Here is a 15,500-nt window from a genome sequence, read left to right as displayed (position 1 = left end):
AGCAGTGCCATTCCTTTTAATAAATAGCAGCATCATTTTGAATGTTTATATTTACTGCAAAAGGCATTAGCCCTTTGGACTTAAGACATTTCAACTGTCTTTCTGATGCTTATGGTATGAAAAGAATGTCAGTATTTAGCTAGCATGTGCCACCTGGATACTCAACATAGTTGCACCTGATGCTCAGCAGGACATCTCAACTTTCTCATGTAACTGAGCCTAGCCTATACTGTATGCCATTCCAATTTAAAACGCATTTCCTTTGTTAGGTGTATAGATATACATGCCTAAAAAGGTCCTACATTGCAAAAGAACTGGTGGGAAATTTAACAAGCATACATTTCGAGGTCTTGAATCGAAACAAATAAAAGCATAACTATTACTGTTGTGTAGGTGCAAGGCTAGTTTTCCATTAATTTTTTTTAAGTTAGTTTTTAGTTTAGTTTGGCTTTAGTTTTTTTTTTTTTTGAGGTTGTACAATGCATGATGCATCCCTATTAAAACAGCTGAAATATATTATCTTTAACATTTTTTTAAATGAAAATTTGCAAAGTAAACCTTAATCTCACAATCTACTTTCAATGCTACTATTTAAATGCTCAAAAGGGGCATCTGAAGGAGTCTCCTGCATTCCTACCCCTTCCCCAAATGTTTAAAAATAATACAGTGCATGCATAATTGAAATATATATATATATATATATATATATATATATATATATATATATATATATATATATATATATATATATATATATATATATATATATATATATATATATATATATATATATATATATATATATATATATATATATATATATATATATATATATATATATATATATATATATATATATATATATATATATATATATATATATATATATATATATATATATATATATATATATATATATATATATATATATATATATATATATATATATATATATATATATATATATATATATATATATATATATATATATATATATATATATATATATATATATATATATATATATATATATATATATATATATATATATATATACATTGTTTTTGCTCAATCTGTTATTATTAGGAACCTAAAACAATTAAATGAAAAAAGTCAAATTACATTTCTACTGTGGCTAGAAACCTTTTTTACTGATTATATATTAGATATGTATATCTCAAAATCAAGAATGTCTTCACTTATAAATAAAGCTTGAAATTTGCTGATTTGCATCTTATCACTTGAATTATGCAAATCAACAAGGAAAACAAGCTTTTATATCATGCAAAAAACACTAAGAATATTACAGGTAGAGCATAAGTATTCCTTATATTGATAATAATGGAAAAATAATAAATGATGCATCATCCCAACCATTACCTATTTAAAATCATGATTGCTTTTTTTCACAACCTTACTATGCAATACATAAATCATTTTTGTGACTTGGTTAAATCATATCAGTCTAAAGAATACTTTTATTTAGTTTATGTGGATGTGCCACAAGTACTGGCCTGTGTTTTGAGGCTTATAAAGTGCTGCCAAAGCTTAGCGATTAAAATTTTTGCACTTTGTGCATATGACCGGTGTTTGATTTCCTATTGTGGCAATTCAATTTAGGCAAGTGAATATTACCATAGCGCCTATTTAACCCCAGCCATGTGAGCGAAATAGCGGAAATGGAACACTGTGTAGACTATTGGATGTTTCAGGACGTTGTCTTGTAGAGCGGGACCTTAATTGGGTCTGCATCGCTCAATAATGAGTTTTAAATGCTTCATGACTCCCTATCTACGCCTTGACCCCTTCTGGAAATAATAAAAAGGGTAAATCTCTCAGTATTTGTGAGAATAGGCATGTAACAATTGCACATCATCTAGGTAAAAACTGGGCAGCACTTCTGACGGTGCTTCCCATTTTGTAAGTATATACTATCGTTAACTTTTAAAATATACAGCAAAATAATACCAGAAATAGAATCTACAACCTCTAAAAGTTATGAAAATGTATATATTTATTTCTCATGATAGGCCATATATTACATATAATGAAAGCTAAAGGGAAAAGAAGAGACCTCTCAAATAAACCATCTGTGCCATCTGGTAAATCACCATCAACCAAGGATGCTAATTATGGTGTGGTGCAAGAATATGCAACTATTGTTGTTGGTTTATGTGTAGCATTATACTTAGGCTATGAATATGCAAAGTATGCAAAAATGTTGCACGAAAATGACATGTGGTTTTCAAATATCAAGGTATGTAAGTATGCATGTGATAAATGTTTGTTATTAAATACAAGTTAATTAACTCTGAAATTATTAATATCTAGCAAGTTGAAAGGGAGATATCATTTCGAACAGAAACTGGTCTGTATTTCTCATATTACAAGCAATTCGTTCTGGCTCCGTCTATATCTGAAGGTATGCAAGTTATGTATTTTTTGCATAGGTAAATAAACTGGGTATGAATTTATTTCATGTCTGTTCTGAATTGCAGTGAGGCTTTCATTTTGCTTTAATACAAGTTGCATGCATGTTGTATTTTTTTGGTAGGTTTCCATCAACTAACGCATGACAATGTTACTGAGCATTTACGAACAATTAACATCTTGGAACGATTTAACATTTATCAGGAAGTTTTTCTTGGGATTTTATACAGACTTATGCCAAAAGCATGGCAGGTAACCATTGCAGTTGTTTTAAACTTAACTTCCATAAAAATTTGCATGTTTATAATTCATTAATAATATCTCAGTAATGAAAAAAGCCTTCCTGCACAGGTAATCTGGCCTTTAAGATATAGGGAATATCACTTGTATCTCAACGCAGCCTCTCCTAAAATTAGAAAATATCATTGCACAAAAGGGTGACAAATTTATTTATCCAAATATTTGCCCTTTTAAATAGAGCAACTTAAAGTAATTCCATATACTAATGTGGAGATCCGGCTGATGTTCATTATCTTAAGTCTATTCTGTAAAGAAATAGTAAAATTTGTACAAAAGATGTGTCAGTTTTTTTTAAAAAAATTAAACTTCAAGCATAATATATAGCATAGTTAAGGTCAATCTACCTTTACTGTAGACAATTAAATCACATGTATTATTTCTTTTCCAAGAAAATTATTGAACTCTTTGGTTATCTTTTCTTTCTACTGTTTGTATATTCTATTCTGATTTTTTTTTTAATTTTTAATTTCAGCTTTCTATTGAACATGTTTATTTCTACATCGATGCAATTTTTGGCCTACATGGTGTATACTTAATTGCCATGTTCATATCATCTTGGCTAATCAGTGGTTCGTTTTTGGCTGGAGTTCTTGCTAATTCATTTTTTGTATTTAACAGGTGTGTTATTTAAAAAAAATTTTCTAACCACTAAAAAGAATCACAATGGTAAATGCATTTTTAGCCAGTCTAGGGGGAGTGGGACTAGATTTCAAAATTTCCCTTCTCACCAACACCATTACTTCTTTGCTGAACTAAATTTTCAATGGTAAAACTGGTAGTTGCTAAAAAAAACAATTAGCCTGAAATTTAACAAGAAACTCAAGGGTGACAATCTGTTGACTCATATATTTTGAAATAAATGTTTTCTTTTTTGTTTCTGTCACGTTCAAGTAAAACAACGTAAGCTAGAAACCAATATTTTCTACTATAAGTATCTTTCTGATTTTTAAATCTTACATCTTGACTTGATCTTTTTTTAATTAGTTTTTAATACCCTTGTAGTTGTTTTTGTCACTTTCTTATTCAAACCCAATATAACTTCTCTAAATCCTAAATCATTTTTTTTAGAATGGACATGACACGTTTATCTTACACCATGCCTTTACGAGAAAGTTTCTCCTTGCCTTTTATCTACATTCAAGTTGCTGTGTTGACATACTACTTTAAAAAGGATGTAAAAGCTTCACACAAAGTAAATAAATGCACCTTATTTACACATCCTGATGTTCTAAACTCCTGTTCTCCTTATCATTGAGTTGTTAGAAAGTCTGGAAATTATTTCTTTGTTATTAAATGTTAAGTGAAAATGACTCGTTTCTGCGCAATAAATTCTACAAAAAAAACATTCCTAATGCAAAGAATGTGTTCTCCTACAACTTTTTTAATGTTTTTTATAGAACATATGCTTACTTCTAATAGCCTTATCTACATTTTGTTTCACCATAACATGGCAATTTGCTCAGTTTGTTTTGCTGTTGGAATCTTTTGCATTGTATGGGATCTACGCATTGGAGTTTACTCGTCCCCACATGGCAAGTTTATTTCTATTTTTTTTGACAAAGAAAGCCTGGTGTGCAAATGATTGCAAAAAAAATTTCAACTTTTAGGGAATAAATTCTCATGATGAAATTCTCAAGATCTAGAGCTATCTTCTGAGCAGAGAAACTGGGCAGTGGAGTTTGCTTGCCATATAGTCAATAAGTCGTTTTTGCATCATTCAGTAATTTTCACTTGAACCTATGAATTCAAGATTACGAATAAAACCGATTGTATTTTAAGTATAATTTCTGTGCTTTTTAGGTATCCTACTCATATTATACACCACCATTTCTGTCTGTTGTCAGAGAATACCATATTAAATTGCTATAAAAAGTTTGAATTAACATTAATGTTTGATATTTATTTCAACTTACTTACAGGTCAGATCGATATACATGATAATTGTTGGTAACCTAGCAACTGTATGTTTTCTGCAGTTTGGTAATGATATGTTATACACTTCGTTAGCTTCCAGCTTTTGTGTGGCAGCTATAATTTTGCTGACTTTACAGGTAAAAAACTGTTAATATGTTTTGTTTCATACATTCGTAGAAATGTGTGATTGGGCTGCGTTCTGTCATGGTGGTAACGAAAAGTTGAAAGGAGTGTGAATAGTATCAAAATCAAAGCCACCACAAATAGCGCGCTATATTGACCAAAAGTTTTTGTTCATGTATTTTTTTTTTTGCGTGTAGCAGCGTTTTTGTTTTTTGTTTTCTCATTATGGTGTAGCTGTATATAGTATACCCAAAATAATAAAAGATATATATTTTATTCAAATTTTGAGAAATTCTGGCATCAAATGAGGGTGTTCATTGTCTTGAAATGATTGTTTTGATTTACTGCAATTTATCATCTCTTTCTCTAAGTTTATGCCTTAATATTTTACACCAAATTTTATCATTCTATATTTTATACTTATAATAAATACATTTTAATTATTTATTATCATGTGATTGTGTGAGTGCTCAAAAGGCTTCAGTTGTTGTTATTTTTACATAAGACATTAGAAATACGATAGACAATGTTTTATGTTAAAACTTGGACATCCATGTGTATGTGTACAAATTAAAACAACATTTTACGACGTTTTGGGTGTCATACGCCCATTTTCAAGTAATATAAAAATTATACAACAGGTCTATATAAACAAGAACGTTGCCATAGATACAAGATATATAAACATAATCAATACAATATTTAAGTAGAAATTATGTGTACAATACGAATGTGTGATTAAACCGGACGGTTTTCTTGTTCAAGTGTTGGAATCAATGTTTCAAACTATTCTCATCATTTTTTTTTTATATTTGTAATATATATTTGTAAAATTTTTGATTTTATTTTTTATACAGAGTAATGAATATGTTTCTGGAGGATTGGTGAAGAAGTTGTTAGTTCTGCTCATGCGAATTGCGTTTGTTCTTGTATTGACATTTGCCATAAATATTTCTATTAAAGTAAGTATATCTTGTGTTATTTTTTTCTGGTGATAGGGCTAAGTGTAGTGTGTTATTGTGTACATGTACATTCAGCAAAATAAATTATGTTAAATTATGATAATATAATTGTATTGACAATTTATATGGAGCGTATCAGAATATTGAAATAAGCTGTATTTTGTCAGACATCAAAAAAAGGTAAAAAATATGGAAAGGATGTTACGTTGTATATATCTGGACGTAAAAACAAGTTGTTGTGTTTTACAGAAACTAACAAAGGTGGATTCTGATGAGCATGTTTTCAAATTTGTTTCTGCTAAACTTGGCTACGCTGAAAAAGTATGTATGATTTTTCTTGTCTTGTATCACTAACACTGTGCTTTCCATTAATCGTTGTTTAAAGCCTTTTTTATTATCATTTTGCACTACATCCAGAAACAAAATTAGGAACTTTTCTTTTTTTAAGTCTAAATTTAATTTTTCCTATACTCCTATCAATTGTATTGTTGTTTGAGTACTATTGGAGCAAGCGAATAATTCTGCTAGAACAATTAACCTCGCACCTTTTGAGCGCCCTCTCAATTCAGCGCCCAAATTATTACGTTATTGATATTGGGAATGAAATCCCAAGGTGTGATATAAATCTTTTTATGTATTTTTTTTATTTCATCACCAGCGAGTATAAAACATTTTTGATGTCACTAAAATAAATGTCTTATATTTTAGCGATTTTGATTCTCGTCTCTATCTTTGCGAAGGCTCCTTCCAATATTTGCCATTTAATACATTCGAGCGGTTAACCCAGGGCATTGTGTTTCCAGTGTATGCTGTTTCAACCGTCATGGTGTTACTGGCGCTTGCATATTCCTACCTGTACAAGTTGAGGTAAAAGCAAGTTTTTTGTTAATGGTTTTTCGCTTATCATTTTGACGTGTATTTGTGTCTGTTTCTTGTTTTGCAAAGTCAACGTTGTAGCGTGAACTGTGAGGAAATAAAATTCCTATTAAAATTTTGGCATATATAAACTGGCGATAATATAGGTATTTCGGCTCGTTTTCAATGAAAGAAGTTTAGCACGAAGAATATCAATCAGTTTTGAATCTTTGACTGTTAAACTCACCTTTGCTTTACATAGTATAAGGTAGATGTAGATGTTGAGGAGCTTTAAACATAGCATGGCCATTTTTCTCAAATTTCAAGGCTTTTACAGGTGTGGACGTGGATTTTTCCCGTATAGCGTGCGTGTTAGAAAGTGCGACTAGCGCAATTTAACCGCTGCTTATCTAACATACGCATCTGAAAAAATAGTCCCACCGGATTAATTAATTTTAATTATTAAAAAAGTGCCACTGTCTTAATATTTTTGTGACAGATTAAAGATTTTTTTAATTTTACCTTTAAACCTTGGCAGGGGTATGACATCATTGTTAGACGATTATCCTGAAGTGGTATTTAACATAATTTTGAGCGTGTTCTTCGGTGGTATGGCGTTGACAACATTACGAATGAAGTTCCTATGGATGCCTCACATGTGCATACTGGCAGCAGGAGTATTTTGTCATCAAGATGCTTGGAAATCTGTTGCTAACGCTTTACACCTTGAAAAAAATTTGGTAGGTTGTATTTATGCTCTCAACTTGTTTCTACAAAGGTGTTTTGATAGGATAAGTTTGATAGGCTCTCCACGTCTTTCCACATGCATGTTTTGATAGGCTGTACCTTTACTTTCTATCTCTTTCCACATCCATGATGTGATCTTTCCTCTCCAACTTTTTTAATAGGCTGTACCTCTCCACTTCTTATTTCCACATGTGTGTGATAAGTTGTACCTTTGGTCTCCACCTCTTGTATCCACATGCAAGTTTTTTCTCAGTCAGTGGAAACTCTTCCGCAGGTCGTCTAAATTTTTTGTTATATCGGAGCCTAATGTAACAAAAGCTTTGAATTTTCAGATAAGAAGGTAGGTTTTTTTTATCAATTGCCTGTGGTATATAAATTCATTTAGTATTGCAGTTTCCTTCTTTGTTTCAGCTTGTTATGTTAATTATTCTTTTTTCGCATTTTTGCTGTTTTTTATTTTAGAGTTTTCTTTTGCGTCATTCTGTTCCAATAGTGCTGTGTTCGATGGTATTATTTCAGGTATACCTAAAAATATTTAGTTTTTAGTTTTTTTTTTCTGATTCGTTCCTTTTAATTTGCTTTTATTTTCGCCTGGTGTTTAGAAACTTTCTGGTGTGCAAGAAGAATTGAAACAGTTGAGAGAATTTCACGATCCCGACACGGTTGAGTTGATGGAATGGATTAAGTAAGTACGAACTTAACTTTGAACTAGTTATAGAAACTTATTGATTGTCTTTTTTTGAAGTGACATAAATACTTTCTTAGCTAGAATTTTACTCGCAGTCTATAGAAGAGCATTTTTACGCCAATCTTCATTACAGTGTTATAAACAAAGTTATGAGTTATGTGTTAAAAATGTGTAAATGACAAATCTGAGCATGCGTTCACCATACAAGGCGCCAAAGTGCTAAGAAACGCCCTGTAAACAAACTCTTTAAAAGAAGTGCATGTCACAGCTGAGGGTTTATTTAAAACAAAATTTGAACTATATTCTTGTATTTTGTGAAGCTTCATCCTAACGACAATAGTGCTATTTTTAGATTTTATCCTGCTTGTCTTATCGCATGTATCTAGGTTCGACCTTTGTGAAAAATTAAAGTGCCTATGTACCATAGCTAAAAAAAACTCAGCTGGATTATCGCGTTTACCTGCGCATGCGTATTACATTATGTAAAATGCTGTATGATTAATTACTTAAAATAAACGCAATTGCTGTACTTACGTGGAATCAAGATGACGTTCTTTCAAATATAGTATGTTTATTTTTGTTTGATTCTCTCTTCAGATCCTCTACTCCAGAAGATGCAGCCTTTACTGGTAGTATGCAGTTGCTGGCAGGTGTTAAGCTATGTACGGACCGACCAATCACAAATCATCCTCATTATGAAAACAAATTTTTAAGACAAAGAACAAAGGAGGTTAGTTATTACAACTCACTATCAGTATGCATGTAAAAATTCCCGGAGAAAAAGATCCTCGTTAGATTGCTTACTTTTTACTAAAAACGTACAAAGGACGAAAAACAAAAAATCCCTGATGTAGTATACAAGAGAGAAGCTTACGACACGATATATGGCAGTGAAAAAATGTCTTACGCACTAAGGTGTTAAAAAAAAGGGTAAAGTCAAACTTACTATAACAAAATAAAGAACGTAACGAAATAGTAACATGCAGTAAGTAACATTTGATTAAGTTTCACGGTGAACACAATTTCATAATGGGCCTCCTCGATCTTTAGGTGTATCAAATTTACGCTCGACGTTCACCTGAAGAGGTTTACAAGATCTTGCGTAAACACGGCACAAGCTACATCATACTCGAAAACAGTATTTGCTACTCAAGAATAGACCAGGGCTGTCGGCTCACGGATATTTTGGATATGGATAATGGTCATCGATTAAACGAACGAGGTGGTACACCGAGATTCTGTGATGCAATAAAATTAAACGGAGAAAATTTTAGAAAATATTTTTACAAAGTCTTTGAGAATCGGACATTTTATCTTTACAAACTTTTGTGATGGGTTACGTGATGAAGTCTTGGTCAAGTATTTTGAACGATAGCAGAAGGCGTATGTATTGGTAGTTGTATTGTTAGCAGTTCAATTTTCAATATTTTTTGTTGTGTTTTGTTGTTGTTTTTATTATTATTATTATAGTTATTATAATTACAATTATTTATTTTTAACCCCGGTTTCGATGTATTATTTTAGTTTAGTTTTTAAATTTAGGCACTACCAAGGTATGTATTGTCAAACATGTATTATGGTAATAAAATTTCCATCATCATGATTCTTGTTTGTGCTCGCTTGTTGCAACCTAACCTTTCCCTTCGAAGGAGCCGCAGCTGCATGTTTCTTTTTACAATAAAAAAAGTTATCAGCATTTAAAAATTTATATTCGCTCGATCGACTTTTAAACTGATTTTTTTACTCTTCTTCAAGTCAGTAAACAAAGTATTTGCAAGAATTGAAAACCCTTTCCCTCAGAAATGAAACAATGTTTCAATCAAATATATGGTTAAATAGATAACCTTAACCTTTTTACAAAATACTATAAATTAAATCAATTCGTCGGTAAAAATTAAGACATAAATCAGACGCATACTTTCACTTTCCTTGTAGAGATCATGTTTAACTTATTTTAATATTATAGTCAGATTCAGCAAGCTTTGACGTCCAGAGAGGATTAAGACCATACCAAGAAATAAAACAATTTAACAGGCTTCTCAAAAGGCACACGGACAAAAATTTATCAGATTAAATTAAAAAAATAATATTACAACAAAGGCAAAAACTAGAACTAAACTGTTCAATATAAACTATTGTGTAAAGAGACTACCGGTTCTGCAGCAACTCTAGACAACAACCCTTGTTCACTTTTTCACGAACTTCGTAAAAAGTATAAACTTACGAAATCCGGCGCAGCCATTGCAGTTGCGTAGGTTAGGAGGCTAACAGCGTTCAAATTCGCTATTTAGACCTTTCAACACGTTTGCTTTACGGATTAATTCGCCCGTAACTTGTCCCCAGGACTATTTGCTTCTCAACGGCACTGCGCTTTTTGTCTGGCCAGGGAAATAGAATAACGCGATTATTTAAGAACTGGTAAAATGTGTCACCTCTTCTTATTCTTATACTTGTTACCACACCTGTATAAATTCTTCTCAAGTGTGTGCAGTTTCTGAGAACTCCTGATTCTGTTTTTTTTTTTTATAAATGCCTTTTTATTAAAGGTTTAATTTCTTGGATTACGCTAAAAGTTCAACCTCGCTCCAAGGGTGTTTTGTATCTTTTCTGATATGGGATGGAGCTAGTCACACTTGGGTTACACAATCTCCTAAATGCCTACGTTTATACTAAACTTAAAAAGTAGGTTTAGCAACAACCTCGTCACAAGGGCCTTTTGCTTTTTTGACAGCGCTAGCGGCTTGACATAGGCAACAAACCCTGGAGAGAGACGAAAGGATCAGTTTTGTACCGTTAATAACATTGTGTTTTTACAAAACACATCTGATTTTTTAGTCAACTTTAGCTGTATCCCATAGTGATTGTAAAAATAAAGCGACATTCCTCAGAGATTAACCAAGGCTCTACCCCAGCACCTTTAACTATAAAGTGGAACCCTACCTGTTAAACAAAAATAGTCCTGGAGACGAGGTTGGCATGACCAGTGTTTATCTGGTCAATTACGATATCTGGATTATTTTAAACTTCAGGGGCTTTTTAATTCGTTACCGTTGTTTAAATTTTTAAAAGACGATTGCGACAAAAGACAAAAAAGTGCATAATTCTCACCCCCACATCTTTTTTTGACAATTTTTAGACGGGCCCTTCATTAAACACGGCTGTTTCAGAGCGGAAACTAAGACTGCGCATGCGTCAATAATTACGGCCACGTTGAGGCGCAAGATGGCGGGCGCAAATAAAAACAATCATGATAAATAAGTAACTAACTTTTTGAAATCGCTTTTGCATGATAGAATCTATTTCAGTGGATTTAATTTAGTTTTTTAAAGCATTTCAACACGCTGGAAGCTAAATCTTTCTTTTACCTTTGCGACAAGCATGCTGTTGGAGTAATACTGTGGCAGTTTTGAAGGCATACTTTTTTTTGTTAAAATTAACATGGCAACTTGTTCCAACTAATTTTTGGTTTTGTGGACGTTGCGAAGTTATGTGGCTGGTGTATTATATATTTTTGGAAAGCTGAAAGGCTCATCTACAAGGTAAGAAAAACGAAAAAACTGTATCAGTACTTCTGAAAGAATGCTAGAGCGCTGAATTCTGGCAATAAAAGTTAGTGTAAAACCTGAAAATTTTAACTCCCTCTTTGACATAATCTACTGTATGATTTATTGTAGGCATTAAAACTGTTGTAGTTTACTAAGCTAATATTTCACAGAATAACAACACTAAACAACATTCTATATAAACAATTCTGTAACTCTAAATAAGGTTTCTGCGTCTCATACACTACTAACGTAAGCTCGACAAAAAGTCAAATAAAAATGAACTATGCATGTAGTAAGCTAATTAACTGTTCAATTCTTTTTCTTTCTAGACCAGCTGATCCACCTTTGAAATAATGCAAAGACTAAAGGAGCTTGCAAAGTAATGCTAATATGCAGTTAAAGATATAACTAGCTATCTAAGCTGTAAGTCTAAAAGTTATTCTTCACGTGCAATTTTTCTTTTTTTAATTTTTGGTTTTAATTGGCTCGATTCAGGATTTACATTAACAAAATGTTGCTTTAATGTATTTCGTAACCGCTCGACTGGGTTTTTGATGCAGCTGTACCTGCTCGACATCCTGTTGATTTCATGATGCAAGCTTTCTCCACCTTAAAAATGTTATAATTTGACATTTAAGCTAGCTAGCTACACATTTTCTGAAAAATAACACATTTTGGTAAAAAACACAAATTTTGGTGTTACCAGGTTACAAATTTAAGTGGCTGTTTACCTTGTTCGCCATAAAACCCAAATCCAACATTCCATTTTGCTATGAACTCAGTGACATGATCTTCAAGCATATGCAGTTTTGGTGAAATATTAACTTTTGGCCAGTTAGTTCGCAGATGCATCATGAATTTATTAATTGAAATTTCTAGAATTATGTACTATATGTATATTATTCTTTCTTTTTGTTTTGTTTTTGGCACATGAAATTTTAAAAAAAACTTATTTATTATTAAAAAAAGGAACAAGTTTCTCACCTAAAGCCAGTATTTCCTCACATGACAGATATTTTGCCGAATTGTAAATGTTATGAACTTCTGCAAAGTAAGTAAATAACATGTCGTACTTATCCATTTCTAAATTCACACTGTGAATAAGCTGGTCATCATGCTTTTGTGCTGCAACAATCTCTTTAATGCTGGATGTTAAATTTTGGATGTTTTCTTTCTATAAGAGCAAGATTGTTTTTTTAATTTTCTTTAAATATGTTATTTTTAAATTGCTACATTATTGTTAGTATTAACAAACCTTTAGCAATTTATGTACATGGTTGCCGATAAAACTTTGGCCATGGTAGGCCTGACGTTCAACACCCATTTTTTGCAGCGTTTTATCTATTGAAGAAGCACAAGGACCAACACCTAAAATAAGATGAACAAACTATTAAACATAGCTTTAGATTGGAGAGAATATAAGGCTTGCATCATAAGATCAGAATGAAAATTATAATTTTGGAAAGTTTTTTTTCGGGAATTAAATTTCTTGGAATTTCCAGACAAAAAAACATTTGCGAATATCACAAAAAATTACTTAGGTAATAAAAATGATCATACCCACTAAAATTCTTTTGTTGTTTCCCAAGGTTGAGATTTCTAATTCTAATTCTGTGATTTTCTTCTCAGTTTTTATTATACTTTTCTCGTACGTCAGTATATTTCGTTGTAAGCCACCAGATATTACAAGCCAGTTTAACTGATCTTGCTGGTTTGCTAATTTGGCTTTTTCATCTTCCAGCTTTTGCTGCAAGTCATTTGTTTCTTTAAGGACTTCGATGTAGTCACCATAATCTGAATCCAGTTCATTGTCTTCTGTTGCCAACAGCAGAGCTATTTTTACATCATAGTCTTGGCAAGAAGACTCAAACATTTTAAACATCTTTTGATATACACCCAAGGAAATATGAAGACCAGGAATACAGACCTAAAATTAGGTGTTTATATAGATTTTATTTTGGGATTATTAAATCAACTTGCAGTGGAAAAGCATAAAAATATGATGTATACTTGATCAATAGGTATGTCAAAAAATATGTTGTCAATGACATTATAAAATTCTTTCGCATTTTTAGGGCTCCCACCACTTTCACGGAAATCTGCTAAATTTTCTTCAAGTGTCGCCAGTGACCTTTTCTTAAATTTCTTGCGAGTAAACACTGGGATGTTCATTAGTTTTGAGGTAATGTTGCAAAACAAACAGCTGTGACGCCCTAAACACAAATGTTAAAGTATACATATTTTATTAGAAACTTTTAAAAATAAACCATTTTTAACTATGCATTTCCCATATCTGCGTAGTAAAAACCCATTGTTAAACTACAGGAACTTTATGAAGTTGCAAAAAAAGTTCTGTAAAAATTAATTAATTTTGATTATCAACTAGCAACTTGCCCCAGATCTTAAGTAATTAATATTTACCATTTGCACCAGTTATACCATACATTGCACACAGAAATTCGTAGTCGCCATACATAAATACACGGAATATCGACTCTTTATATTTGACTTGTTGCAGCATTTTTATTTGTGGTCAAAAATTAATTAATTTTGATTATCAACTAGCAACTTGCCCCAGATCTTAAGTAATTAATATTTACCATTTGCACCAGTTATACCATACATTGCACACAGAAATTCGTAGTCGCCATACATAAATACACGGAATATCGACTCTTTATATTTGACTTGTTGCAGCATTTTTATTTGTGGTCGAAACCGTTCAAGGCAGACTCTTAAGTTTGTTCTTGTGTCTTTCCCTAATTTAAAAAAAAAATATAAAAAATGTTTTGATTTCTACTTTAGATCACTTAGATCATTTCTACTTTAGATCACAATTAGACATCACATGCATAGAATTTTGGAAATTCCAGTTTTAATTTTTTTTTTTTCATATTTGTAATATATTGCATTAATGTTTGTTACCTTCAAAAATGCTAAACATTATTGTGTTTTCCTTCTTGTTTGGGTTTAGAACATTGCCTATTTGATATGCCATTTTAAAACTATTTCCTCCATGGTCTCCACCAATTTTAACATGGATCTCATTGTCAGGAATGAAACTATGTTTTACAAGTAAATTGTGACATTCTAGCTTTTTGAGTTGATACAGAATGTGGCCAACTACATTATACAGATACCCCCAGGGCCTAGGTATAACGGATACCCTGTTTCCAACTGATAATTTGGTGAGAGGAGCCAGCTCAACTCTCAGTCCTTGGCCTACCCATTCAGCAGCGACACTTCTTGCTTTTTTTTCTGATTCAATTTTTATGTTGAATGTTTTCAACCAACGTGATATTTCACGTAGTTGATTCCATGGCATGTTTAAATTTGATTTCATTGCTGTGATGTGATTGGCTGGAATAATGACTTCTGTACCCAAATTTTTAATGATAGTATTTCTGTCACTTTCTTCCATAGACTTTAGCAGTGCTGTGGTCTGTTTTGTGACAGATTGGGTTTCTTCACCAGACATCAGATGGATTAACTCCTTGGCTGTATTTGCTCTTTTCCGCACATTCCTTTCACATGTTTCATCAGAAGACTTGCGAGGAATTCTAATGGGTGTTATTGTCAATGGCTAAAATATGGAACATATGTTATTAATTTGTTTTATGTAAAATGTAATATTACTATTAAAATTATCATATTGTTACAGACAATTATGTGTACATTATTTTTAATATAACATAGCATAGTTTTGTATTTTTGTATAAAGTAGTTATACACATTTTTTATATAAGATCACTTAACGATGTAGACGCCTTAGCATTTAGGGTGGGCACATCAAAATTTTAGTAAATCTCCTAATATATAGAATGGTTTTTATTGACCCCCAAAACTTCCTATATTCTGTGACCCCTCTAGCCACTTATATACTTATATTTATTATTATTTTTAATTATTTACTCTGAACATTTTAAAATTTGTCTT

General features: G+C 31.7%; 2 protein-coding genes across 2 annotated transcripts; one reads left to right on the top strand and one right to left on the bottom strand.

Moving 5' to 3' along the window:
- Positions 1–1,349: 1,349 nt before the first annotated feature.
- LOC130645301 (probable C-mannosyltransferase DPY19L3) lies at positions 1,350–9,622 on the top strand. The gene is given in 16 exon segments (XM_057451253.1): positions 1,350–2,257; positions 2,332–2,422; positions 2,555–2,682; positions 3,203–3,348; positions 3,799–3,922; positions 4,128–4,262; positions 4,650–4,781; positions 5,625–5,729; positions 5,979–6,044; positions 6,046–6,050; positions 6,438–6,596; positions 7,123–7,324; positions 7,794–7,850; positions 7,934–8,016; positions 8,617–8,749; positions 9,070–9,622. Coding segments are annotated over 16 exon segments (2,058 nt in total). The 5' UTR covers positions 1,350–2,047; the 3' UTR covers positions 9,352–9,622.
- On the bottom strand, positions 9,459–14,093 carry LOC130645298 (uncharacterized). Its single transcript, XM_057451250.1, has 7 exons — positions 13,986–14,093; positions 13,575–13,777; positions 13,125–13,491; positions 12,820–12,932; positions 12,549–12,738; positions 12,296–12,439; positions 9,459–12,173 (listed from the first exon to the last, which is right to left on the bottom strand). The coding sequence occupies exons 1-7, from the start codon at positions 14,083–14,085 to the stop codon at positions 12,001–12,003; spliced, it is 1,290 nt and encodes a 429-aa protein (XP_057307233.1). The 5' UTR covers positions 14,086–14,093; the 3' UTR covers positions 9,459–12,000.
- Between the last annotated feature and the right edge of the window lie 1,407 nt (positions 14,094–15,500).

This window comes from Hydractinia symbiolongicarpus, chromosome 5 (assembly GCF_029227915.1).
Source record: "Hydractinia symbiolongicarpus strain clone_291-10 chromosome 5, HSymV2.1, whole genome shotgun sequence".
NCBI classification, from domain to species: domain Eukaryota; kingdom Metazoa; phylum Cnidaria; class Hydrozoa; order Anthoathecata; family Hydractiniidae; genus Hydractinia; species Hydractinia symbiolongicarpus.
The sequence above is the reverse complement of the archived record's forward strand: the minus strand, read 5'-3'. Positions and strand labels throughout refer to the sequence as shown.

What these genes read in the sequence shown, in the direction of transcription:
- LOC130645298 (XM_057451250.1), bottom strand. Translation starts at nt 14,085, where the DNA reads ATGCTGCAACAAGTCAAATATAAAGAGTCGATATTCCGTGTATTTATG. An exon ending in CAACAAAAGAATTTTAGTGG is followed by an intron (nt 12,933 to 13,124) that starts GTATGATCATTT and finishes ATCTTATTTTAG; the next exon opens with GTGTTGGTCCTTGTGCTTCT. An exon ending in ATGTACATAAATTGCTAAAG is followed by an intron (nt 12,739 to 12,819) that starts GTTTGTTAATAC and finishes TTGCTCTTATAG; the next exon opens with AAAGAAAACATCCAAAATTT.